The following is a 25,948-nucleotide window of genomic DNA, read 5'->3' as shown; positions in this document are numbered from 1 at the left end:
TTCAATTGGCTATTATTTCTTTTGTAATAAATTAAGTTTACAGGGAACAACAGCCTCAAAATGTCTCGTTGCTTTCTTTTGAGGAGAAGGTTCAAAGTAATTTTCACCATGTTGCCCTAGTACCCTTACGAAATTTCATTTAAGTTACACACAGGCAGACTACCTTACGATGTCTTCCAACACAAATGGGCATTCAGTGCTTGCCTGAGTTTGAACTAGCAATCATGGGTTTAAGATTTAGTATTGTAAACACTTGGCTACCCCGGTAATAAAAAAAAAATTACAGTGAAGTGAAATTAATAAGGATGGCCTTTCTCGTTGGTCATAATCACCATTATTTTTGTTGCTTAGTGTAATTTTCGGTAACACAAGAAACCGTAATTTCTAGAAACGCTGCTCGCCACGCTAATTTTGCCTCGCTCATTAAGCCTCGTTTGCATTACACTAATTAACTTGAAAGCCGTTTTAATGTATATTTTTTATATATTTTATGCGTGAAATATTATGTCGAACATTAATTAATTTTTTGTTTTCATACGCATTTCATGATATACCGTATGTAATTTTAAGACATATTTTTTTTTTGTTTTGTAGTGTATTATCTCTTTTGTTTTTGTACTGAAGCATATTACTATTATATGATGTTCGTTGTTCCGTTATTTAAATTATTTCTTTTGTCTTAGTTTTCGAGGCTCAGAAGTTTGAATAGTGTCAAAGTTTACACCCCGATCTTTTCCTCGGGAATTGCTTACCAGAAAAACTTAATAATTTCTTTAACAACGACCAGGAATTCGAGCCTTTGTAATCTGCTATTTTATTACCTATTATACTAAATTTATTGTATTCCTTCATACTCGTATTACTCATAGTATTCGGATTATAAATTCTGTATTCAAATATCAATTGAAATATACGTATGTAAACAAAAGTTTAACTTCAGCGTTACCAGATAGGTTCAATTTATTGTTTTTTTTTTTATTTTATATGTGGCATAAGAGCAGGAGACTCATCTGATGGAAATTGACTACCATCGCCCATGGCCCTACAATAGCGGGCGGCTTGCAGGTGCTTTGCCGGCCTTTAAGGAAAGAGTACGGAAAATCGTATCGGTTCGGAAAAAAGATCGTACAAGCAAGCTAGAGTAAGCAAGAGTAAGAAGCACAGAGTGTTTGTGTGAGTCAGAAATTGTCTTAATAATCGCCCTGTTGTGAATTTTCGAGCATTATGGTGCGGTTGAAACTTCGAATTTTGAAGAGATGGCCGAAGATGAAATTGATTTTGTTTAATAATGCCCTCAATATTTTTAAAAACCTTTATTGAATTTTAACTATTTCTTAGTTTATTTAGATCAACTCTTTTAGGTTTATAAGCAGTTTCTTTTATTATATGAAGTTTAAATTGTATATGTGGGTTCAATTTTAAAGACAATACATCGTTAAACATGACCTTGACTTTGATTGGCTCCTGAAGAAACAGATACGCCAAGAATACAACAACAACCTGTAAATTCCCACTGCTGAACTAAAGGCCTCCTCTCCCTTTGAGAAGAAGGTTTGCAACATATTCCACCACGCTGTTCCAATGCGGGTTGGTGGAATACACATGTGGCACAATTTCTTTGAAATTTGTCACATGCAGGTTTCCTCACGATGTTTTCCTTCACCGCTGAGTACGAGATGAATTATAAAGACAAATTAAGCACACGAATCAGCGGTGCTTGCCTGGGTTTGAACCCGCAATCATTCGTTAAGATGCACGCGTTCTAACCCCTGGGCCATCTCGACTCACGTCAAGAATATAGACTTGAAATTTCTTGTTCTTTAAAAGAGTTTTTGCTATAAACAAATAAAATGATATATACGTCACAAAAAACCAAATTTGTCGAGAATGTTATTTGGTACAAATCAAAAAATTGTAAAGCAGTGGAACAGTTTAGGATGTCTTTTATTTATAGTCATTGGTGACTCATGTCTCGTGTACTGTTGAACGGAAATCTATTTCGAATGACTATCATTCAATGCGAATGAAAGATTTATTCGAGCGGAAAGAAATTTAAACGAAGCACACTAATGCATGTGAACCAATTACTCCGTAACGTTTCATTATACGCTGTGAGTTAAATTTCACTAGCTGAAATAAATCAGGAATGAATTAGGTAAATTGAATACATAATATAATAGTTTAAAATACAAGCCATTTTATGTGTGATTATTATCTTGGAATCAAATATAATGAATTAATGAATAATTGATTGTGTTGAATGTAATGTTCCCCAAAAATGTAAATCCTTTCTTGATGTTCGAGTTTGCTTCACACCAAATTTGATTAATTTAGGTTCGTTAGTTTGGTCGTGGAAGAGCGACATACAGTCAAATAGAGTTACTTCCACGTTTGTAATATTAATATACATTAAAAGGACTTAAAATTAGAAACAAATAGTGAACTAAAAATGAAATAAATATATTTTTTGAAACTACTCGATCAATTTTAATGAAACTTACACTATTCCCTAAGTTAAAGTTTACCTTAACTTAATTCGAATTTTAGTTTTCGAGAAATTCGCGGACGAACATACTAATACACATACAAACAAACATTTTGATATTATGCATACCTGCTTGGAATGGATCATCATATTTAAATATTTTTTTTTATGGTATAGGTTGGCGGACGAGCATATGGGCCACCTGATGGTAAGTGGTCACCATTACCCATAGACAATGACGCTGTAAGAAACATTAAGTATTCCTTCCATCGTCAATGTGCCACCAACCTTGGAAACTAACATATTATGTCCCCATTGCCTATAGTTACACTGTCTCACTCACCCTTCAAACCGGAACACAACAATACTGCGTACTGTTGTTTAGCGGTAGAATATCTGATGAGTGGGTAGTACCTACCCAGGCGAGCTTGCACAAAGCCCTACCACCAAGTAATACATTGCGAAATTAAGCACACATGCTTGGAAGCCTGAATATCACTATATACAAAAATAATTCAATTCTAACAATGTTATATAAATGTCGATCTGATAACCTTTGTTCAGAAGTCGGTTGAAAATGGCTTGAATTCCAAGACTATCATAGGCTATTTCAAATCCTAAAACGTGAGCAAAGCCGCGTGCGACAACTAGTGAAAGATAATTCATTAAAATTGAGCCACTTTCGATTCACGGTCTGACGTCATTTGATGAACATTTAATACCGAAATTTTCGTATAAAAACTCGGGTTCTTTATAAATCTTAAACACACTTACACTCGGCTATTTATTCTGTGTAACTGTTAACCGCGCAGTTGAAGAAGCGATCTTCTTGTAATGTTCCAATTTTTTGTGAGCTCAAATAAAAAATTGTAATCTTATTTCAATCGCGAAGTATATATACTGCAACTACAGCTTTCGTTTGTTATATATTCAAATATATATCTTTAAGGGATAGGCAAGGATTTTATATTTATATTATTAGTTCTTCTTTGTATAAATTATCGAGATATGAGATGGCCCAGTAGTTAGAATTCGTGCATCTTAACCGATGATAGCGGGTGGAAATCCAGGCAAGCACCACTATATATGTATATGTGCGTAATTTGTTTTTATAATTCATCTCCTGCTCGGCGTTGAAGGGAAACTATGTGACGAAGCCGGCATGTGTCTAATTTCTTCGAAATTGTGCCACATGTGCATTCCACCAAACCGCATCGGAACAGCATGGTGGAATATGTTCCAAACCCTCTCCTTAATGGAAGAGGAGGCCTTATCCCCGCAGTGGGAAATTTACAGGTTGTTACTTTATTTTTAAGTAAATACTCAGTTTCTTGCCAGTTACCAATACCTTTCAAACTGTTTGTTGCTTTATATTTTTAACTACCGACCCGCCCCAACTTCGCACGGGTGCAATTCTGATGCTAGAAACACTACAGATTATAACTATATTGTTCATGTATTATACATCAAAACCTTACTCTCGAATCACTCTATCTATTAAAAAAAAACCGCATCAAAATCCGTTGCGTAATTTTAAAGATCTAAGCATACATATAGACAGACAGCAGTAGGCGACTTTGTTTTATACTATGTAATGATTCAACGCTAACATAAAGATTTAAAAGTGCTTTTAGAAACTTGAATATTTTGATTTTATAGATTCGACTTCTGCATATACCAGTATTCCTAGTATTAACTTATTTAACTGTTTAATTTACGATGGTCAATGATGTTGTAGTAATCAGGTATGTTATTAACGCGCAAAAAGTGAAGACTAGAAAACGTCCTAATTAGGACGTTTGCCTTTAGTCGTTCTACTTAGTAATACGTTATAATACATCATAATTATGTAGTAATACGTTTTGCGTAATTAAAATATCTAGTTATCCCTTTCACTTATTGTTTTTATCAAGCTATCCTTTTTACTTTTAACGAAATGTAAAAATAAACTAAAATATACGGTTCCCGGCGCGGCACACTTCTTTCTGTTGTTTAGTATAGATATAACATATCTGTTTATTAGAATATCATTGACGATGACGATGGTTGTATTTTCGTTACGTATGGGAATTAATAATCATTCTTGTTGCTATATAATGCAGGTCAGTCCCTTTAGGACTATTGTCTGAATGTAAATAATAATAACTCGTATATACAGCGTTCTATATACAGATATTACGTGATGCATTTTTCAAAGACTTTATTAATATTCGTACAACTTTAGATTAAATTACACTTAGTCTGAAAACTAACATAACCCGTAACATAGGGTCAACTGACCTGATAGGGTCAGTACTTATATAAAAGTAACTAAGAAAACTATATAAGTTTTTGGGTGAATTTATTCCCTAGCAAAAGTTTTTAAGTAGCTTAGGTACGTTTCCTTCTAACGTTAAATAAATTGTACATTCAAATTTATGACTCAAAGACTAGATACTACATCCAGGGATCAAACGGGGCTATTTCTAAATTTAATCAAATGTTCTACAGATAACTTTAAAACGCCGTACATAAATTCTTAGCAATTTCAAAATTATGAGTCTTTACGTCGTGCTTAGTACGTAAATGTAATGTTTTACACAATAATGATGATTTATTTAAAATTACAGAATAAACGAAATTAGCTATAAAATACTTATATTTTTGCTCGCGTTAGAAAACCAAAATGTAGGTTTGTAATGAATGCTAACAAAATCTATCTACAGAACATTAACATTGATAAACCACATAAATCTTGTGAATTTAACTCCAAAAAAAAAATACAAAAAATCGCCCCGGGTTTGGACAAGGCTAAATATAAATAACCAAGAGTTCGAAAATAGAAAAGCAAACGTGTCATTTTCATACATACCATAAATGAATTAATAAATCTATCTATACATGTAATAAAATTGGAGTAACTACAGCTAGTACCTAATGCTTACAAGTACCGGTGACGTAAGGTCGTCTCTGACAGTTTTCACGTGCCGACCTGTATTATACGTGTAAAATGTCATGATAACATCTCGTAATTTTGTACAATACATAATAGGCAGATCCCCTTTTTATTGTTACTTCATAGAAATTAAAATATATTTTACATGTGCATACGCCTTAACTTTATTAATAGCATGGCACTATAGACCAACTTATTCTCTAAGGCATTAGGCGTATAAGCATTCCTTAAGTGCCTTCTGTATTATTCAATTCATATAACATAATGATAAACATTTATTTACGAATGACAATTGAATGTAATTCTAATATTTAGAGTTTATTTTTGTTCATGTACAATACCGGTACAAAAATAAACTCTAAATATTAATTCCAACCTGTACACAAAAACACATTGCTTGGCATTAAAATATGTTTACTTGATGGTAGGGCTTTGTACAAGTCCGCCTGGGTAGGTACCACATACCCATCAGTTATTCTACCGCCAAATAACGGAACTCAGTATTGTTGTGTTTCGGTTTGAAGGGTGAGTGAGCCAGTGTGACTACAGGCACAAGGGACATAATATCTTAGTTCCCAAGGTTGGTGGCACATTGGCGATGTAAGGAATAGTTAATATTTCTTACAGCGTCATTATCTATGGGTGATGGTGACCACTTACCAGTAGGTGGCCCATTTGCTCGTCCGCTAACCTATACCATAAAAAAATGCCCCTCCTTTACCAGAAGGTGCAAGTTTAACTAGACACCAACTATTTAAAATAATCAAGCTCTAAATCATGTCTTAAATAAACAACAAATACTATTCTTTTATTTCATACATAATGGCACTTTTTCACCTTACGTTTGTTAAACCTTTAATTTTAAAAGCCCTAAAAAGATTGTCATAAGAGTTAGAGTTTAGAGTCATTCTAAGTACGCCTTTACAAGCACTTTTGAATCGTAATTTTACAGAACTATATTAAGTGAAGTTAAAACCGGTTCAGAATGTAAATTCTGCTGAGAAGTACCGGCAAGAAACTCAGTAGTTACTCTTTTCCAACATTTGAAAGACAAAGTTATGTCACTCAAATACAATTATATATGAATCCCTCCGGAAGTCAAAAAGTATTAATTCTACGCCATTCTATGTTTAATTCTGTATTGAATAAAATAATTTTACTGTAAATGTATTCTTTACAAATGATTTGAGTTCACGGATTAGTAAATAAAACAAAAGAGAGTATTACAAATATTTATTATATAAAATAAAAAATATATCATTAGGAACAAGAAATAGGCTGGTCATGAAGAGTTAGGATAAGATCTCATGTCATATATATATTACAAATCAAATTGAACTTTATCTTGTCGTTTCATTCTAACATATTGTCATTTATATTGGTTGTCTCACTTTCATTGATTTTATTTAAAGGTCGATCATATAATTTATTAAATTGTCAAAAAGCCTTCAGTTATTACATATGATTCCGAATGATCAATGTAATGAATATATATTTTTTTAATTCAATAAAAATATATCAAAAATAATCATTGCCGTTTCTATCACATTCTTCGATCTATGGAAAACAATAAAACGTCACGTACAATAGAGATCTTAAGTTTGTCAAAGAAGTAAAAACTAACATATCACACATAGAACTGTTTGTCTGCCACTTTCAAAGTCCTGTAATCACCGTGTATTTCTTCATCCAAATCACCTTGCCTCTGTAGTGACCTGCACGAATGTGTGCGCGTGAGCATGTCGTATGACGCATTCCTGTGTAGATTCCGGACGCTTTTGTGTCGTGTACGATATTTGATTTCCGGTTTTAGCTCGGTTTCGTAGTATTTACGTTCCTCTAATTGCAACCACTTAGAGTTTAATAGCAGTTTTTTTGTCCATTCGTCTGTAATAAATTATAATAATATTGCTTAAGATAGTTGTAGAGTAACTCTGCATTGCTTCAGTGGATAGTGTTAATACATAATATAAATACACACAAAACGGTCTCAGTCTCTAAAGGGATCGTATGGACCGTTGGAAACACTAAGACATAATTAATAAAACTCCTTAGTAGGTCAAGTTAGGAATAAAGTTTGTAATGTAATTCGTCATTTTTAATAAGCTTCTTTTAATTAGTAAAAGAGCAACCTTTCTGTTAGGATATTTTTTTGGTACACGGCTTGATTTATTATAAAATCAAAATACACTGGTGTGTCGGTGATTTTAGATAATGGCTCTCACGATAAGTGAAACAGAACGCAACGTCTAGCAAAAAGAAATGGCAAGAAACTGGCATCGTTGCTCTTTTCAGATAGCCTGATATTTTTTCATTATCACGATTGGCATAACGTAGGTAATGTAGGTTAATACTGTTTTAAATCTTCTAAAGATAACAATGAGATATAATATTAAAACCATTTAAAATAAGTTGCTTGTCACCCACATGTGGAATTACACTCACCATTCAAGTCCTTCATAGCTCCAGCCTTACCACCGTATTCGTACGGTAGACCTTCAAGAGAGAAGAAATCCGCGCCCATTGCCTCATTGATGTGTTCCGCGTGTGAATGAACGTGGACGATCTTGCGTCGCCATGGGTACAAGCCAATATGCAGAAGTAGAAGCGTCATCGCTTTCAAACGATGCGTGTTAATTACGTGTACTTCGGTAAACCGGGTGGGGTAAGCCGTCTGAAAGTAAATTGACCAATAAGGACCAAATTGACTAATAAAGGACCGAATTAACTAATAAAATGTCAATATTGCAAGTTTGACAAAAGGAATATGGCTGGTGATATTTTCTTGTCCTCCTGTCTTGCTTTAGACTTTCTTATGTCGATTATTTGCTTAATTTAGGTCATTGTTAAATTCATAATTGACGTTATTTCTTTTTTATTCTGCCGAAGTCATCTATTCTAAATTTTAAGCTAGATTGCTAGTTTGGTGGAGCCATTAGCAAGCATATCTATTTATCTATATTAATATTATAAATGTGAAAGTAACTCTATTAGTCTGTCGCTCTTTCACGACCAAACGGCTGAATCGAATTTGATGGCATTTGTTATCAAGTAAACTGGAAATCCAAGAAAGGATATAGGTTACTTTTTTGCCTAGCACATAACAATTAAGAACCTAAAACACGAGCGAAGCCGCATGAGACTACTAGTCATAAATAATTTTTAAATAATAAGGAGAAAATGTTACCTAAAGACGGTTTGTATATCAAATATAATATCCATTATGAGCTATTTACGATATGATACGATGCAAATTCTTAAAAAAAATTATAACAGGAATATGTTCTAATTTAATGATGGCTTTCAGAGAAATCAAATTTCTCTGAAAGCCATTACGAGAAAAATCACTTACAATTAAATATTGTTATTATTATTTTCGACGCCTGCAAAAAACTTTTAGCAAAAGTATATTGTGACAAGAATGCTCGCGACAGAAACACAGGAACATAATTAAAACTTTTGCTTTTATATAAAGTCGCCTACCTTCATACACCGCATAAAGTCTTTCCAATATGAACCCCGGAAATGATTTTTGAGATGTGATGGTTGTAAATCAGAAACATCTATGAACACTATTTCTTCTCCGGGAGTTGGATCTTCACGTAATCTGGAAAAACGGTGTTTTATCTATTAAATGTTTTAATATTCTAATCCATTAATATTATAAATGTGAAAGTAACTCTGTCTGTCTGTATGTCTATGGCCCTTAAATGACCAAACCGCTGAACCTAATTTGATGAAATTTGTTATGAGGCAAACTTGAACTACAAGAAAGGTTATAGGCTGTAGGTCTTTTGCCTGACACATGGCAACCAAGTCTTTAAAACGTGAGCTAAGCCGCGCCCGACTACTTGTATTATATATGCGACATTAACTTTGTCTCTTATTTCTTCAAGATTAAGTCTGATCCATATTATCATCATCTGTATAAAATTGGTGTGCTGATGAACAATATTGGCAATTCTTTTTAATTTACCCCTCAAGGGGCTAAAATGAGGGTGACGGTTTGTGCGCCATAGGTAAAATTTTATACATTACACGCGGGTAAAGCCGCAGGTTCAGTTAATAGAATATCTTTTGAGTCGCGCTTGTGAAAGTTTCTTACACCATAACAATGAGACAGCTATAAGTATAAGCTATAGTGAACTGGAAAAACTTTGATAATAAGGAAAGTTTTACTCTTTTGTAACGGCGACATAAAGAAAATAATACGGCTACTCCTCAAGTAACTGCTTATACAAATATAGTTATTTCAAGTATGCTTTTGTTACAATTCTTAACCTACATACTATGCACACTTCTCAAGGTACGTTGAGATTTTTTTTTAATTGTGCCGAGTAAAACCTCTTTGAATGTTTATTTGGCGTTAATGGTACTTATGAAAATGTAAATTGGTTCATGAATGTGTCGCAGGTTCATATCGTAGAAACTAGAAAGTTTTTTAATCTAGTCAAAGCTAATCTAAGCCAGACATAGATAGCAGTGTTTGGCACCACCTAGGTGGTCTGGTACTTGTTATAGACAATTAAATGCATTCAACTTTCCTCGTGAGGTCTTCTGCCCTCCCGATTAAGTATAAAAACAAAATGGTTATCTTATACTAATCGTCCCTTATCAACGACTTTATATTCAAGGTCAAATAGGAAAAATAATTATATCAGTCAATAATATATGCATGTAATTATAAAAGCACTTATATACTACAATAGCTTTTCCTAAAAAAATATTAAAATTAGTTTTATAGTTATATGTATATGTTATATAAGCACTTCTTTGAAAATTATGAAAATCAGAACAGGGCTTTTTTGTTTGTGAGATGTTAAACTGTCCATTTAAAAATAAAACAAAACAAAAAAATTAGCGAACGTAAAGTTTGCTTCCAATCTTTTCGATTTTTAAAAACAAATTTATGAATATAGCTGTATTACGAATATCAGTTTTATTATAAGCAGCTTCAAATTACCTTATGTCTAATATCATCAGCCACCTCGCCAACAAAGCCCTTGCAGACAAGGGCCGGTCCAAGGCCGTGGGCGCGGGCAAGCAAACGATGGTCACTCGCTTACCACCGACGCTGCGTGTGCGCAATGGTACTATGTATCTGAAATAATTCATTGTTATATAATCAAATCAAATTATTTTTTGGGGATTTTTATGGGGTTCCCCTACATCAGTTTACATGGGACACAATCCGTTAATGATAAAAAACATAAAAAAAATTAGGACAACTTTTGGGCTGCAGACCTGATTCGACATATTTTTGATTCAAGTAAACTTCTCAATTAAGCGTTTTTGAACCGTCGATAATTAAATACTACCACCGTTTCGGAAAGCAGCCTCTAGCGAGAAGAAACGGCAGGATATACTGATTGATGGCTATATTATCATTGTATTTATATGATAGGACAAGTAAATAGTTGATATAGGATATTTTATTTTTATTGAAGTTTAAAATAAAAATAATTTTAAACGAGATATCACATCCAATATGCTTTGCCAATGAGCTTTCCGTCCGTGTGTCTGCAGCGTTCATATTTTCGTTCAATTTATACAGAAAAAATTGAAAATCATATCAAAAATTCGCTTCAGAGCGAATTTTTGATATGATTTTCAATTTAGATAACATTTTTCGATGTAGACCATTTTCATGGAACATTTCAAGAGAATTTATGATGATGAGATATAAGATGATGTCGTCTGGCCACAGAGACTTCACTTGGTCTGGGTAGGTACCACCCACTTATCAGTTATTCTACCACCAAATAAGAGTACTCAGTATTGTTGTGTTCCGGTTTGAAGGGTGAGTGAACCAGTGTAACTACAGGCAAAAGGGATATGACATCTTAGTTCCCAAGGTTGGTGGCACATTGACGATGTAAACAATTGTAATATTGAAATAAAACTAGTTATAACGGATTTGAATCGCGTATATTAATTATTTTTAAAATCCTGACGTTTCGAGCACTTTACAGCGTTCGTGGTCACGTTTCTTACAGCGTCATTGTCTATGGGTGATGGTGACCTCTTACCGTTAGGTGAACCATATGCTCGTCCGCCAAACTATATCCAAAAAAAAGACCAATCTCAAGGTAGACTAGTCATATAAAAGTGCATAAGTGTGCGTGAGCGCAAGTTAACTATAGGTATCCTATAATCCCAGGAAACCAAATCGGAAACAGCGAGAAGAGTTGACATTAAAGTTAGCCACTAATGACTAAACCAATGAGACACGAATATGTCAGATAACTCTATACATAAAGTTATACAGAAGTATGTGTAGTAATTTTTTTTCTTATCTTATCAACGCATTGCGGTAAATAGATTAGACAATAATGAAAGCATTTTAAACCATTCTTGGTCGGGTAGTCTTTGACGCTCTTTGACAGGGAATTATGCACTAGATCCATTTCTTTAATAATTCTTTAGTATAATTGACGTTGAAGACTAATATATATATAAGTTAAATGGCATCAATACATATAATAAAATTGGAGTGTCTGTTTGTATTATTGAAATAGACCTTTTTTACTCAATGGATATGTATGTATACATGATACATATAACAAGATACTATTTTTGTCTGTCTGGGACTTTCACTGGCAGATAACTTATATTATAGGGAGTAACTTAGGCTACAATTTTCTTTTTTGTTAAATTCAAACGCGTACATGGTCTTGGGCACAGCTCGTATCAAATAAAATAAATACTTACACGTCTTGGCAACTGGACAGGATATCCTCATCGTCTGGGTGTCTCTTGTGCCAGAGGTCTGATAGACCCCCGGGTCCTCTAGATGTGTAGTATCTCCTGGCTCTTTTAGCAGCTTCTTCCTCATCTCCATCGCAGGTGATTGGAAAAAGTTCTAAGTTCAGGATCTCTTCAGGTGTTGCTTCTCTTGTCAGGTTGTCGCGAGCCCATCGTTGTGCAAACGACGCTGCTGGAGACATCCTGGACCTAGATAAGATTCCCTCGTTATACATTTTATTTATACATAAAGATTCATCACTATACAAGTGATGCTCGACCCAGTCGTAAAATATGGGGTTATGGATATATTACAACAACAACAACAGCCTGTAAATTCCCACTGCTGGGCTAAAGGCCTCCTCTACCTTTGAGGAGAAGGTTTTTGGAGAGGTTTAGGAGAACATATTCCACCAAGCTGTTCCAATGCGGCTTGGTGGAATACACATGTGGCAGAATTTCTATGAAATTTGTCACATGCAGGTTTCCTCACGATGTTTTCCTTCACCGCTGAGCACGAGATGAATTATAAAGACAAATTAAGCACATGAATCAGCGGTGCTTGCCTGGGTTTGAACCCGCAATCATCGGTTAAGATGCACGCGTTCTATCCACTGGGCCATCTCGACTCCTTCTGGAGATATTAATGGATATATTATTTAAATAATGGAATTGTTATAGATAAAGACGAGTAATTTGTCTGGGTTTTGTATTGTTTTATGGGAATAGTAATCCTAGAGCATTGTAGTTTTTATCGACACCATTGGAAGATATATACTAAAAAATATACATAGGTACTTAATTCGTTTGTTATTTCTTCTTATATCTTTCTTCTTTTATCTATCTCTATCATAGAAACGATAATAATGAAGTATTTAATGAAAAAAGCTCAGTACTTTCTTCTTGATTCCCTCTGGTCTTTTAAAAACATTTCTATAAAGCAAAATTCTCTGCGATGTTAACTGTACTTATGAAAACTAGTAACAGCATACGGTACAAGTGAGATGATAAACGCGAGTTTCTTTGCGAAAATATATTTAAATTTGGAACAGGTTTTTCATACAAACAATGTAAGAAAATCGTTGGTTTTATATCACGATTTTTTTTAATGCGATGTTTTTGCGACAAAGCTAAATGTCAGGTTCAAATTTCCTTTAACTTCCAAAAATAATAATAACGTCATTATCACATCTCTTTTTAACTTAAACTGATAAATCATTTTGGCTACATCTGGGTAGGGTACAGTTACATGAAACAATGCCTCAACTCCTGCCTTCAGGCAACATTGCGAATACATTCCACTAAGAAATGGTGTACATCCTCAATCCTACTAAAATCACAGTTTTTACATTATCTTTTGTTAAGATAAAGTATTATTATCTATTGTTAAGTAAAATTTTTATTTAATAAAAAATTTAGTTGGGTGAAGATTATGATTACCCAAAAAGTATAGCATCGAAATTCTAACGATGGCCAGTTGTGTGATTCTGTGATAACTCACTTCGTGTCTACTGTGTGATTCCGTAAGTCGACTCACTTGACAAAATACTGACAAGAGACTTTCGACGATACGCTATTTTGACTCATGTATCGTATAAATTTTATAACTATTGTTGTGAATGCTGCAACATTTGACGTTGTTTTCTGCGGTGAGTTTCGACTCTTACAGAATACCTCTACCGGTTCATGAAATTGTGACAACCGAGTCACAATGATACGTGTATTCTATATAATAATAACATTTTGAAACGCTCGTGTTAGGATGAGTACCGAGTTTCGATGAGTGCAAACCTTATCCTTAAGAGAAAAGACAACTGACTTTCCTTTTTTATTATTATAACAAAAACAAAGCAACCACTTTACAGTTCATTTTTGTTAACTTGTTATTTTTTTCTTTGATTTACCATAATAATGCAATTCTCATTTTACATCTAATTATATTTAATAGATATAGATTAAATAAAATTAGATGCAAAATTTATTTGTTAATAGTTTTGTAAGTTAGTTATTTTTTGTTTATTTTACTTTCTACGTCATAAATTAACTTAAATTCTGTGTTACTTTTGTCATTTCTTTTTTCTCTTCTTATTTTTACTCATGTGGTGTGATCCAAATAAAGACTTTATCTATCTATCTATCTTATCTATCAAACAGTAACATATATAATATATATATAAACTCTAAAAGTAAATTAATAAGAGCCGCTCTCGAATGCCTTTGACTTGGACCAAAAAAAAATCGTTTTCAATATTCTTCGGGAAAAAGTTGCGCAACGTTCTTTTTTTCTTTCATTATTTAAGGCTCACGTCGTACAGATGGGCTAAACTATATTGTAGCTATACATTAAATTCGAAATTATACTTTATATTTCTTAAACTTCAGTTTTGTTCCGTGTTCATGTATAAGATACATTAAATTAATAGTGGAATGTATGTTCGACGGAAAACAACCTTCAAGTAACTCAGTACTTACATTTTTTATGAATTCTATATGTCTAATAATAATGTACATATATGCGTATGTAATCACTGCGGCTTGTTTTTTATATAAAAACTAATAGTCGTCCGCGGGTTCGGACGCGTTTTAGGGTGTTGGTTCTCATCTCTTAAGCGAAAAAAGGGAAGAATTGGATGTATGGGTGTTGGTTGTCATGTGTCAGCCAAAAAAGTAGCTTATGTCCTGTCTTGGAATTCATCTTTGCTTCATACCAAATTTCATCAAAGTCGGTTCAGCGGTTTGGTTGTGAAAGAGCAACAGATAAACAGATAGAGTTACATATATAATAGAGTATTAATATACATTTTTTTAATTTGCACGATATTTGTTATTGAATTCAATTGATGCAAAGTCTTTAGCATTTATTATTATCAAAATAAATAAGATATAAATTTCAAATTTGTGTATAGATAAATATATATGTAGATACACAGGATACATAATCTATACTTGTAATAAAAATTGAGTGTCCGTCCATTTGTAATATTAAAATAACCGCTTTTTACTAAATGCATGTACGATAAATACGGCACATGTACCAACCTAAATTGTCTGTTTGTTTCGGCTAATCTCAGTACTAATTTTGACGGGACTTGCACTGACTTATAACTGATGTAAGAAGAAGTAATTTAGGTAATAACTTTTTAGTTAAGTTGCTCATAGCCAGTTGTAAATAAATTTATCAGTGTTATATACGTTTTTAACCCAATAATTTAATTTGGGTTGAAAATTTGTCCTTACAGTTGTTGAAATTCGCTTTCAGTATACAGTGTTCTGCTGATCGAGCAACTGAGCCGACCGATGGTCAGTAGTCACTACCGGGGGCTGCTACTAGTGTACCTTATACTATGAAACATTACCCATTCCTAACAGTGCGCAACCGACCTTGATAACTAAAATGTCTTAGTTACAGTTTGAATGTATATCTTCAAACCAGAATATAATAATACTAGGTATCTTTTGCTGTTTGTTGCTTAATATACCTTTTCAGTGGGTACTTAACGGATTGCTAGCCTTACCACCGAGCAAGTTAGTCATATGTTAACATAGTAAGGTGATTATCACTTGAATAGTTAATAATTAATTGATTACTAATGTAAAGTTGTTAAGCTATGGAAATAAATATTACAGCGTAGCATTTCGTTTCAATGGAAAACATGCCTTACTATAGCGCAGGTTTTTAACTCTTCCAGTTTTTTTCGTTTGATATTTTTTCGATACATAAAAAAGATTCCTTGATTTTGTGAGTTGTGACACTTTTTATTGGACCGTTGACGCTTACTAGGGCGTAAACTTGACATTGAGATTTCGTACGTCAGACTCACTTTTCTATAAACTAATTCAGAAGATCCGATTTAAGAAAAGTTACCTAACTTTTTTCCAGAAAATGACAAGACTTATTTGAATCAATTTATTTTCTAATTACTGGAAAAAGCTAAAGAAATCCGTTGAGGGTAAAGAAATAAAATTGTGTGTACACCTGTTTTAATGAGTACACCACTCCGAGATCCCGGGTTCGATACCCGGCCGAGTCGTCGTAGAAAAAAAATCATTAGTTTTCTATGTTGTTTTGGGTGTGAGTATTTGTGGTATCGTCCTTACTTCTGATTTTCCATAACACAAGTGCTTTAGCTACTTACATTGAGATCAGAGTAATGTTTGTAATGTTGTCCAATATTTATTTATTTATACCCTTGTTGCGGTATTTATACTAGCTCACTCACCCTTACAAAACGAGTACAAAAAAAGTGCTTGATGGAAAAACATATGACGAGTGGTATCTATCCCAATGGTTGTACAAGCTGCCATTACACTTCGTAGATTCAATAAACATTTTTAGAAATAACAAAATCAGACGCTATATAAGCAGTTCAAATTGTTTTTTAAAAATGGAATGAAAATAAAACCTCTTTCGTAAAACAAACTTAAACCGACCTATTTATTTTTAAAACACGATTACAAAGCATTTCCTTTGAACTTAACTTACCCTGAGAACAATATAACATATAGTATATTTGCCCGTTCATATTGCACACGGATATATCGAGCCACGAATACCATTATCGAAATATTTCCTATTATAATCGTCACGGATCTATTTAAAGGTATCAATCGTGATATATTTACGAAACAGCACGCCATCCTATCACGTAGTCGCCTTGACTTTAAACGGAACGTTAGATTTGTGCCGCAATAGTTCATGTAAGAGGCTGGATTTGTTGACGCTTACATGTTGTATTTAGGAACTGGGGCGAGGTGGGTTTTTTGAATTTGACATATCAAATCATAATTCGCTTGGTTCACTATACTTTGTAGATGATTAAGTAATGTCAATAAGATTAAGAAGGAACAGAATTCTAGTGTATTAATAAATAGGTGTGTATTTGTTTTATATTATAGTGTATACATATGGTATATAGTATAATTTTAGTATATAGCGTAGTATTTATACGATGTACTATTTATTGGAAAATATGGATGACAAATAATTTCAGGGATCAACGTTATATCTATTTCAAAAATGGTTAATCATCATCCTCATCATCCTCCTTATCCCAATTTTATTTGGGGTAGGCGCAGCATAACTTCTCCTTCGATACTTCTCTGTCTAACGTCATCTCATAAGTAACAATCTCTCCAGCCATATCGTCTTTCACACAACCCATCGTTTCTTTGGTCACACACCCATTCTCAAGACCTTACTCAAAAATGGTAAATTTTATAAAAAATATTAAAAACAAATTTTTTAGAGAATTTTATACTCTATTACTTCTGCAATAAAAGCAAATATATTTTAAGTCATAGAGATATTTACGATATTATAAAACGTTGGACCTTTGACCTTGCATCTACAAATGGAAATACTAGACTTTATGAGGCTTTTGCGAGAATATTTAGAATAATAAAATAACGGTTTTTATTAATTTTAAAGCCTTATTTTTAAGTAACTTTACTTTATTTAATAAACACCACAAAGTAGACAAGTTTGATAACAAGAGCTTTAAGATGTCCGACTTTCTCGTGAAAATTTTGAAAAGTTTTTAAAAGCTTTTACTAAAATCACTTTTGACAGTTATTTTGTACTGTAGAATACTGAAGGTATTTTTGCTTATCTGCATTTTGTGGTTATTTTACTAAAACCCGACCTCAAGACGTTGTCTGATTAAATTCTTTTACATTCTCATTCATTTCTTTAATTTAAGAGAGATCTAAAGAAGAGACTAAAAAGTTTTCACAAAAATATAAGCTTAAAATAAATAGTGTTTTTCTCGATACGAACTATGTTCAAAGACAACAACAACAACAATAGACTGTCAATTTTCCACTGCTGAGCTAAGGTCTCCTCTTCCTTTTTCAGCAGAAGGTTTGGAACATATATGTCACGCAGTTCCAATGCAGGTTGGTGGAATACATGTGGTTTCTATTAAATTTGACACATGCAGCTTTCCTCACGATGTTTTCCTTCGCAGCCAAGCACGAGATGAAATATAAACACAGTATTAAGTGGTGATTGACTGACGCTAGAACATATCTTGAAAATTAATATATTTGCTAGAAACATACAATATATATAGTTTAAACACTTTTAATTATAACGTCTTAGAATTTGACGTTTTTGCGACGTAAATATATGTAATGTGTCCTATCTACGATTAGTCTGTCTTGATCCGTATTTATAGCAGAGATGAGCTTGATTCGTGTCAGCAAGATTAAGTTCGTGTGTTATCTCGATCCAAAGTTATTAAGAGATTAACTTCAGGTCAGTTTGAATATTGATAAGACGTTTTTCATATTGGTAGGTAGAGGATTTTTACGGAATCTCCACAGATATAAAGGTAGCTGAAGCGAGTTCAAATTCAATTAAATAAGATTTTCATCTTCATATTTTTGAAAAGTCGTTATCGTAACGTTATAGTAATTATTATGAAGAATAAATAAATTTACAATAAAAATTTTTGTGTATTTTTTTAAGACTTTTGAATTGATTTATTTTTCAAGATGGATCTGACAGCACCAGAGTCGATAACTTAACAATATCGGCTGTATAATTTTAAAATGCAATTGATATTCTAATGATTTATCATTCTTAATAATATTAATCTTAGATAAATACTTCAAGCAAATGAAAAGCTGCTGCCCCTGAGCTGAGATGGCCCAGTGGTTAGAACGCGTGCATCTTAACCGATGATTGCGGGATCAAACCCAGGCAAGCACCACTATATATATGTGCTTAATTTGTGTTTACAATTCATCTTGTACTCGGCGGTGAAGGAAAACCTCATGAGGAAACGTGCATGTGTCTAATTTCATCGAAATTCTACTACATGTGCATTCCACCAACCCGCATTGAAACAGCGTGGTGGAATATGTTCCAAACCCTCTCCTTAATGGAGGAGGAGGCCTTATCTGAGCAGTGGGAAATGTACAGGCTGCTACTTTACTTTATTTTAACATATATAAAGTTAATCAAATTTCTAAATAATTTATTGTTAATCCCCTTTTCCAATATTCTTGCAATGCTAGTCTGAGGTCAGAACCCAGAGGTGACGACAGTTCAATTTAACATAAACCAAAATAACCTTTATATCTTTTGTAATAAGTTTCATAATCATATATTTTATTTATCACGATTTTTCTGAATAGCAAAATGTACGCTGTTTTTTATTGAAATATACATTTCTAAACATAAATCGCGTGCTAAATGTATATAAGGAAATTGATTTAAATTTGAATATTTTATATTATTGAGGAAGTTTACGAGATAAATGCAATAAAGGTTCTAGTTTTATTTATAACTAGCGACCGCTCCCCGGCTTCGCACGGGTGCAATCATAAATAATACATATAGGGTGCAATGCTGATACTAAATATGCTATATTTTTCATGTACTCTTATTATATAATATACAAAACCATGAGCTGAGGTGGCCCAGTGGTTAGACCGCGTGCATCTTAACCGATGATTGCGGGTTCAAACCCAAGCAAGCACCAATATTTATATGTGCTTAATTTGTGTTTATAATTCATCTCATGCTCGGCGGTGGAGGAAAACATCGTGAGAAAACTTGCATGTGTCAAATTTCATCGAAATTCTGCCACATGTGCATTCCACCAACCCGCATTGGAACGGTTCCAAATCATTTCTTTAATGGAGAGGAGGCCTTATCTCAGCAGAGGGGAATTTAGAGGCTGTTACTTTACTTTACTTTTCTTTATACAAAAACCTTCATCTGGATATTACTGTATCTATTTAAAAAATCAGCATCAAACTCAGTTGCGTAATATTAAAGATCTAAGCATACGTAGGGATAGACAGCGGTAAGCGACTTTGTTTTATACAATGAAGTGATTAGCGGGCCAACCAATGAAATATGTATGTATGTATATGTAAAAACCTTCCTCTCGAATTACTCAGATCAATCAAACAGCGGTAAGCAACTTTGCATTGTACTATGTAATGATAATGATAATGACGATACTAAGCTAAATGATAAAAAAATAGACCAAGGATAACACGTTCTTTAAATTTGTTCGTTTAAGTTTATATATGTGTGCACAGCCTCCAGCATCTTATGGCGATTGACCATTTTACGAGTCACAACGTGTTGGCAATCAGCCGAGTAGGTTGTAAGGTCCAACCAAGGTAACTTCCTGTACTGAGTGAAATAATTAAATATTGTGTTAATGATGTTATTTATGAAACCTTTAATTGCACTTATTAAGTTTTATTGATTTTTAGAAATAGTTTATGTTACTTTTTAAAATGTTTTAATAATAAATGCATATATATATCGAAGTCAACAATTCGATAATTATAATAAATAAATAAAAAAAAATCAGTATTAATGTTATGCTTTTGAGTTCATGTGTGTCGTAATATTACATAAATATATTTATTGTAGTTTACATAAAAATATTCTATTCTGACACAATGAAGTAAATACATTAGGAAATTAAAATTTATTGCTTTATATTTTGTAATAATGCTTTATATTTTGCCGACCTCCATGGTCGAGTGGTGTGTACACCGGTTTTCATGGGTACGCCACTCTGAGGTCCCGGGTTGGATTCCCGGCCGAGTCGATGTAGATTACCATTAGTTTTCTATGTTGTCTTGGGTCTGGGCGTTTGTGGTACCGTTCGTTACTTCTGATTTCCATAACACAAGTGCTACAGCTACTTACATTGGGATCAGAGTAATGTATGTGATGTTGTCTCATATTTATTTATTTTATTTATTTGAAGCAATTGAATGTAAATAAAGTAAGAATATCAAGTGTTTTAAAACTATTTGTTTTAATAAAGAGAGTGATAGAGAGAGGGGGGGGGAGAAGAAGCTGTTCACGGTTAGAATATGTGAATCATAACTGATGATTGCGGATTCAAACCCGGACAAGCACTACTGATTTTTGCGCCTCATTTATGCTTATGTGAATTACTAGTACTCGTCCGAGGCTTTGCTTACGTTTTAAGGTTGGTTGTTATGCGTTAAGCAAAATAGTAGCCTATGTTCTTTCTCGGAGTTCGAGTTTGCTTCATACCAAATTTCACGAAATTCGATTCAGAGGTTTGCTGGCGAAGACAGACAGAGTTACTTTCACATTTATAAAATTAATATAGAGTCCAATCCAGTGGTGGAAGGAAAACATCACAAGGGATCTTGCATGTGTAAGATGTGAATCTGCCATGGCTCCATTAATCGGCATTGGAGACGTGTGGCCTAAACCCAACAGTGGTATATTTGGCACGTACATTTTTCGTTGTTTTTTTTGACAGAGCTTACTTTAAGCACAGGCGTAAATCATCATACTCATCATCATTCTCCTGCCCTTATCCCAATTTTATTTGGGGTCGGCGCAGCATGTCTTCTCCTTCCATACTTTTCTGTCACATGTAATCTCACAAGTAACATTCTTTCTTACCATATCGTCTATCACACAATCCATCCATCGTTTCCTTGGTCGCCCTCTACCTCTATATCCGTCCACATCCATGCTCAAGGCCTTCCTCACAATACGTTCCTCATTCCTCCGCAGGTATAAGTGTCATTTATTTAAAAGGATATAATAAAAGGAATAGACGTCTTTATATCGCTTAGTTGAAAAGAAAATGCTTAACTAATATACATAAAATTTATGCAAGAAGAAAAGCAATTTAAAGAAAATTTATAAAATACACAGCAGACTATGGTTGGTTAATACTTCGCTTGCAATAAAGTGTTTAAATACGATTTACTACGCGAATAGAGTCGACTTACGTCTTTTATGACTTGACTCATAGTAAAATATTTGATGGAAGATCTTCTTCATAGAATATTTATTCTTCAATATCAGTATATTATCCGTATACCGTGCGGGTCGTAAACTTCGTACCCTCGTTTTTTACGACAGTTGCTGTACAAAATATAGTTCATACTTCTTTACGTACATATTTTTATATTAAACTAGCTGTGCCCTTGATCTTGTCCGCCTTTGAATATAACAAAAAATTATATTGTAGCCTAAGTTACTCCTTCTTATATCAGTTATATGCCAGTGAAAGTCCCGTCAAAATCGGTCCAGCCGTTCCAGAGATTAGCTGGAACTAACAGACAGACAGACAGATAGACAAAAATTGTAAATAATGTCATTTTGGTATATGTACTGTGTATACATACATATGTATTGAGTAAAAAGGGCTATTTTAATATTACAAACAGACACTCCAATTTTATTATATGTATAGATTTTACGCAATGCAAATTTAATTTTTCCACTATTGAGAATTAAAGACTACGTCGTCTTAAGTTTAAAAAGAGCTCAATTTTCCTTTATTGGTACGGAAATTGAAATATAGCCTGCTTTTAGTTCCCCATTTGGGTCAGAAATATGTAAAAGGATTCAATCATGAATGCTACTTGTATGTAGTAAATAGCTACCTGCCCGGTTTGGCACGGATGCAATACTGATACTGAATGTATTACAGAATTTGTTTATTTACGACATCAAATTAGGAACTTCTAAAATTATTAGGTTCTTTACTATATCATCCACGTAACCGCATCAAAATCTGTTTTTTTATGGTATAGGTTGGCGGACGAGCATATGGGCCACCTGAAGGTAAGTGATCACCATCACCCATAGACAATGAAGCTGTAAGAAATATTAACTATTCCTTACATCGTCAATGTGCCACCAACCTTGGGAACTAAGATGTTATGTCCCTTGTACCTGTGGTTACACTGGCTCACTCCCCCTTCAAACCGGAACACAACAATACTGAGTACTGTTTGATTTGACAGTAGAATAATTGATGAATGGGTGGTACCTACCCAGGCGGGCTTGCACAAAGCCCTACCACCAAGAAACATACATTATTGAAATCTGTTCTCTGTTACATAATTTTAAAAATGTAAGCATACATAGGATCGGGTAGCGGTAAACGACTTATTTTATACTATATAATGATAATGTATTATATAAATTTTCCTAACCTAAATTTTATCTGTCAGAATTCGCTTCTTAAAGATGACAGCTACCATCTTTATTTGATTATCTGTGCTAAAGTTAATTTGGCGTAAAGAACGTGGTGTAGAAGAAAAACTTAATGAAATAAATAATGAAAAAGCAATGAGAAACACTTAATAATTTACAGACGGGTGGTACAAGTACGGTTCAATGGACGTATAGCCTGAAACTATCTCTTAATCGAACATAAACAATATCATAATAGACAGGCAGGCAGGTATCCTGTCTGTTTTCTCTAGCGCTGAGTACGAGATCGATTATAAACATGGGCATCATATATTAAACAAAAATAACACTAATATATTTACTATGTAAGGGTTATTTCTGCTTAAGATTTAACGCCTAATTTTGCGTATATTATTGGAAATATTTCGTATTCAAATGAGCTTTATTAACAACAACAACAACGACAGCCTGTAAATTCCCACTGCTGGGCTAAAGGCCTCCTCTCCCTTTGAGGAGAAGGCATGTTCCACCACGATGTTCCAATGCGGGTTGTTGGAATACACATTTGGTAGAATTTCTATGAAATTTGTCACATGCAGGTTTCCTCACGATGTTTTCCTTCGCCGCTGAGCACGAGATGAATTATAAAGACAAATTAAGCATGAATCAGCGGTGCTTGCCTGGGTTGAACCAGCAATCACCGGTTAAGATGCACTCGTTCTAACCACTGGGCAATCTCGACTATAGAGTCGAGTTGTTAATAGTAACAAGGAATGTTATAAATTCCGAAAGTATGCATTTATGTATTCAAATAGCGTTGATACTTTTACAAAACAAGGTCAATAAGAATTGCATAGACTGACAATGCAATCGGAAAGAGATAGGATTTATCATTGAATGTTTATGATATACTAGCTGAACCCGCAGCTTTACCCACACGAAATATATAAGACACAAACTTCGAAAGCCCGTTTTACCCCTTAGGAGTGGAGATTAGTAAAATCGATCTTTAGCGAATGTCTACAATCTATAAATGAATATACCTGTCAAATTTCGAGTTTATATGTGTAATTGTTTTTGGGATTGGGATTAGGAGTGGTATTTCTCTTTTATACATCGACGTTGCTCCTGCAAAAGTCGCTATGTGTTTTTTTCATATTTTTCAATCGCTGCGCTATTGATCGTTATTAAAATATATGGAAGTTTCGATGTATGAATATCGCATAGCTTAATTTGTAAACTTTTAAACTATGACAAAACTGTTTTTACAGTTCGTGCGTAATGAAATAACGATTAAAATGGTGTAACGATCGAAAAAAAAAATACATACCGTCTTTTGCAGGATGAACGACGATATATAAGATCATTGATTTTTTTGTTTAAAAAATAAATATATAATTGTACCCGAATACTACTCCTAGTGATTTAAATTATAAAATTAATTAAAGTCTAAAATATTGAAAGACGTATCTTTCCATCCTCACGGGTTATGTGTGTCTTCAAAATTAAGTTGGACCAAACTTGAGAATTATCTAAACCGGTTTATAAAAGACGGAGTTTTTTTATTTTTTGGTGTCATTTATAATAAAAGAGTGTTTTGTATGATATTAAATTAAAATATATTAATTATTTGTAAGATTTCAAAGGTATTTAAAGGATTAGCAAATGGGCTTTAGGGTAAAGATCGTGGGAAGTCCGTAAATGAGGGCAGCGCAAAGCCGACAGGTGTAGAAATATTTATTAGAATCTAATTCCCGGACCGAACCGGTGGTAGCTTTTCTCTTTATTCAATTTAATCCTCTAACAGGGCAATTGAAAAGCTCTTAAAAGAACATACTTATCATTACGTCATATTGAATAAAGGAAATGAAATCAATAAATCCTTCTTGGGGCAAGGTATCCGTTTCTATATTAAAATTTACATTTGGGAAAAAAGCCTATATATTCATTCGAAACAAATTTTTATAGATGATAAAAAAGCGTGGAGTTAATACCTGTTGACTTCCAAGCAGGATATATAAATTTAAATAATTGTATTAACTAACTTTGTATTTTTAAATGTTGAAAAAGAGTGAAGTACTGAGTTTTTTGCCGGTTATTTTCGGTAGAATCTACTTTTCGAACCGGTAGTAGCTTCACTTAATTGTAAAATGACGATTCAAAAGTGCTTGTAATAAATAGCCTACTCGAATAAAGTTTATTTTGATTTGGTTTACATATTTTAATTTTATTCAAGTGAAAACAAAGCTTAATTATTGATTCTACAGGAATGTCTTCCATCATTTTATTCAATCCCATTGAAGCCATGACCAGATATATAAACATTTTTATGTTTTATAATTTTACTTGTTAGGTTAGAGCTTTGTGTAAACCCACTTGGATACTAACCAATCAACAGTATTGCCACAAAGTAACAGTATGTATTATTGTGTTCAAGTCTGAAAGATGAGTGAGTCAATGTACAAGCACGAAGGATATAACGTCTCAGTTTCCAAGATCAGTAGCCACTAGATCGGTGGCGATGAAATGCCAGTTCTTCTACTTTTTATTAAAATAAAAATTTAAATCTCGCCTAGAAAATAACGAAATCGATACCAGTACAATTTTCTCTTTGACAAACAATTTTCATTTCATTTCACATAAAAGAATAAATTGTATATTTTATTTAATATTTTATATAAAATAAATAAGAGCAGGAAAAAAAACCAAATATAATTACATATTACAGATGAAATTGTAATATTAGTATTACAGAGATCCAAACTATTCATATTTTTTATTTCGATTCTATGTTATAGAACATACATATATATTTTATATCATCTATGCGAAAAGA

General features: G+C 33.3%; 1 protein-coding gene across 1 annotated transcript in view; it reads right to left on the bottom strand.

Annotated features, from left to right (window-relative positions):
* Positions 1-6,639: 6,639 nt before the first annotated feature.
* The window catches only part of LOC124533210, a 28,656-nt gene continuing 9,347 nt past the window's right edge, over positions 6,640-25,948 (bottom strand). Inside the window, exons 2-6 of the mRNA XM_047108400.1 lie at positions 12,132-12,374; positions 10,384-10,521; positions 8,904-9,027; positions 7,866-8,094; positions 6,640-7,307 (exon numbers count right to left, since the gene is read on the bottom strand). Of these exons, the coding sequence (XP_046964356.1) occupies positions 7,048-7,307; positions 7,866-8,094; positions 8,904-9,027; positions 10,384-10,521; positions 12,132-12,367 (987 nt within the window). The 5' untranslated portion in view covers positions 12,368-12,374 and the 3' untranslated portion in view covers positions 6,640-7,047. The remainder of the gene's footprint in view (positions 7,308-7,865; positions 8,095-8,903; positions 9,028-10,383; positions 10,522-12,131; positions 12,375-25,948) is intronic.

The sequence above is a fragment of the Vanessa cardui genome, chromosome 10, assembly GCF_905220365.1.
Source record: "Vanessa cardui chromosome 10, ilVanCard2.1, whole genome shotgun sequence".
Classification (NCBI taxonomy): domain Eukaryota; kingdom Metazoa; phylum Arthropoda; class Insecta; order Lepidoptera; family Nymphalidae; genus Vanessa; species Vanessa cardui.
This window is presented reverse-complemented; position numbering and strand designations above follow the sequence as displayed.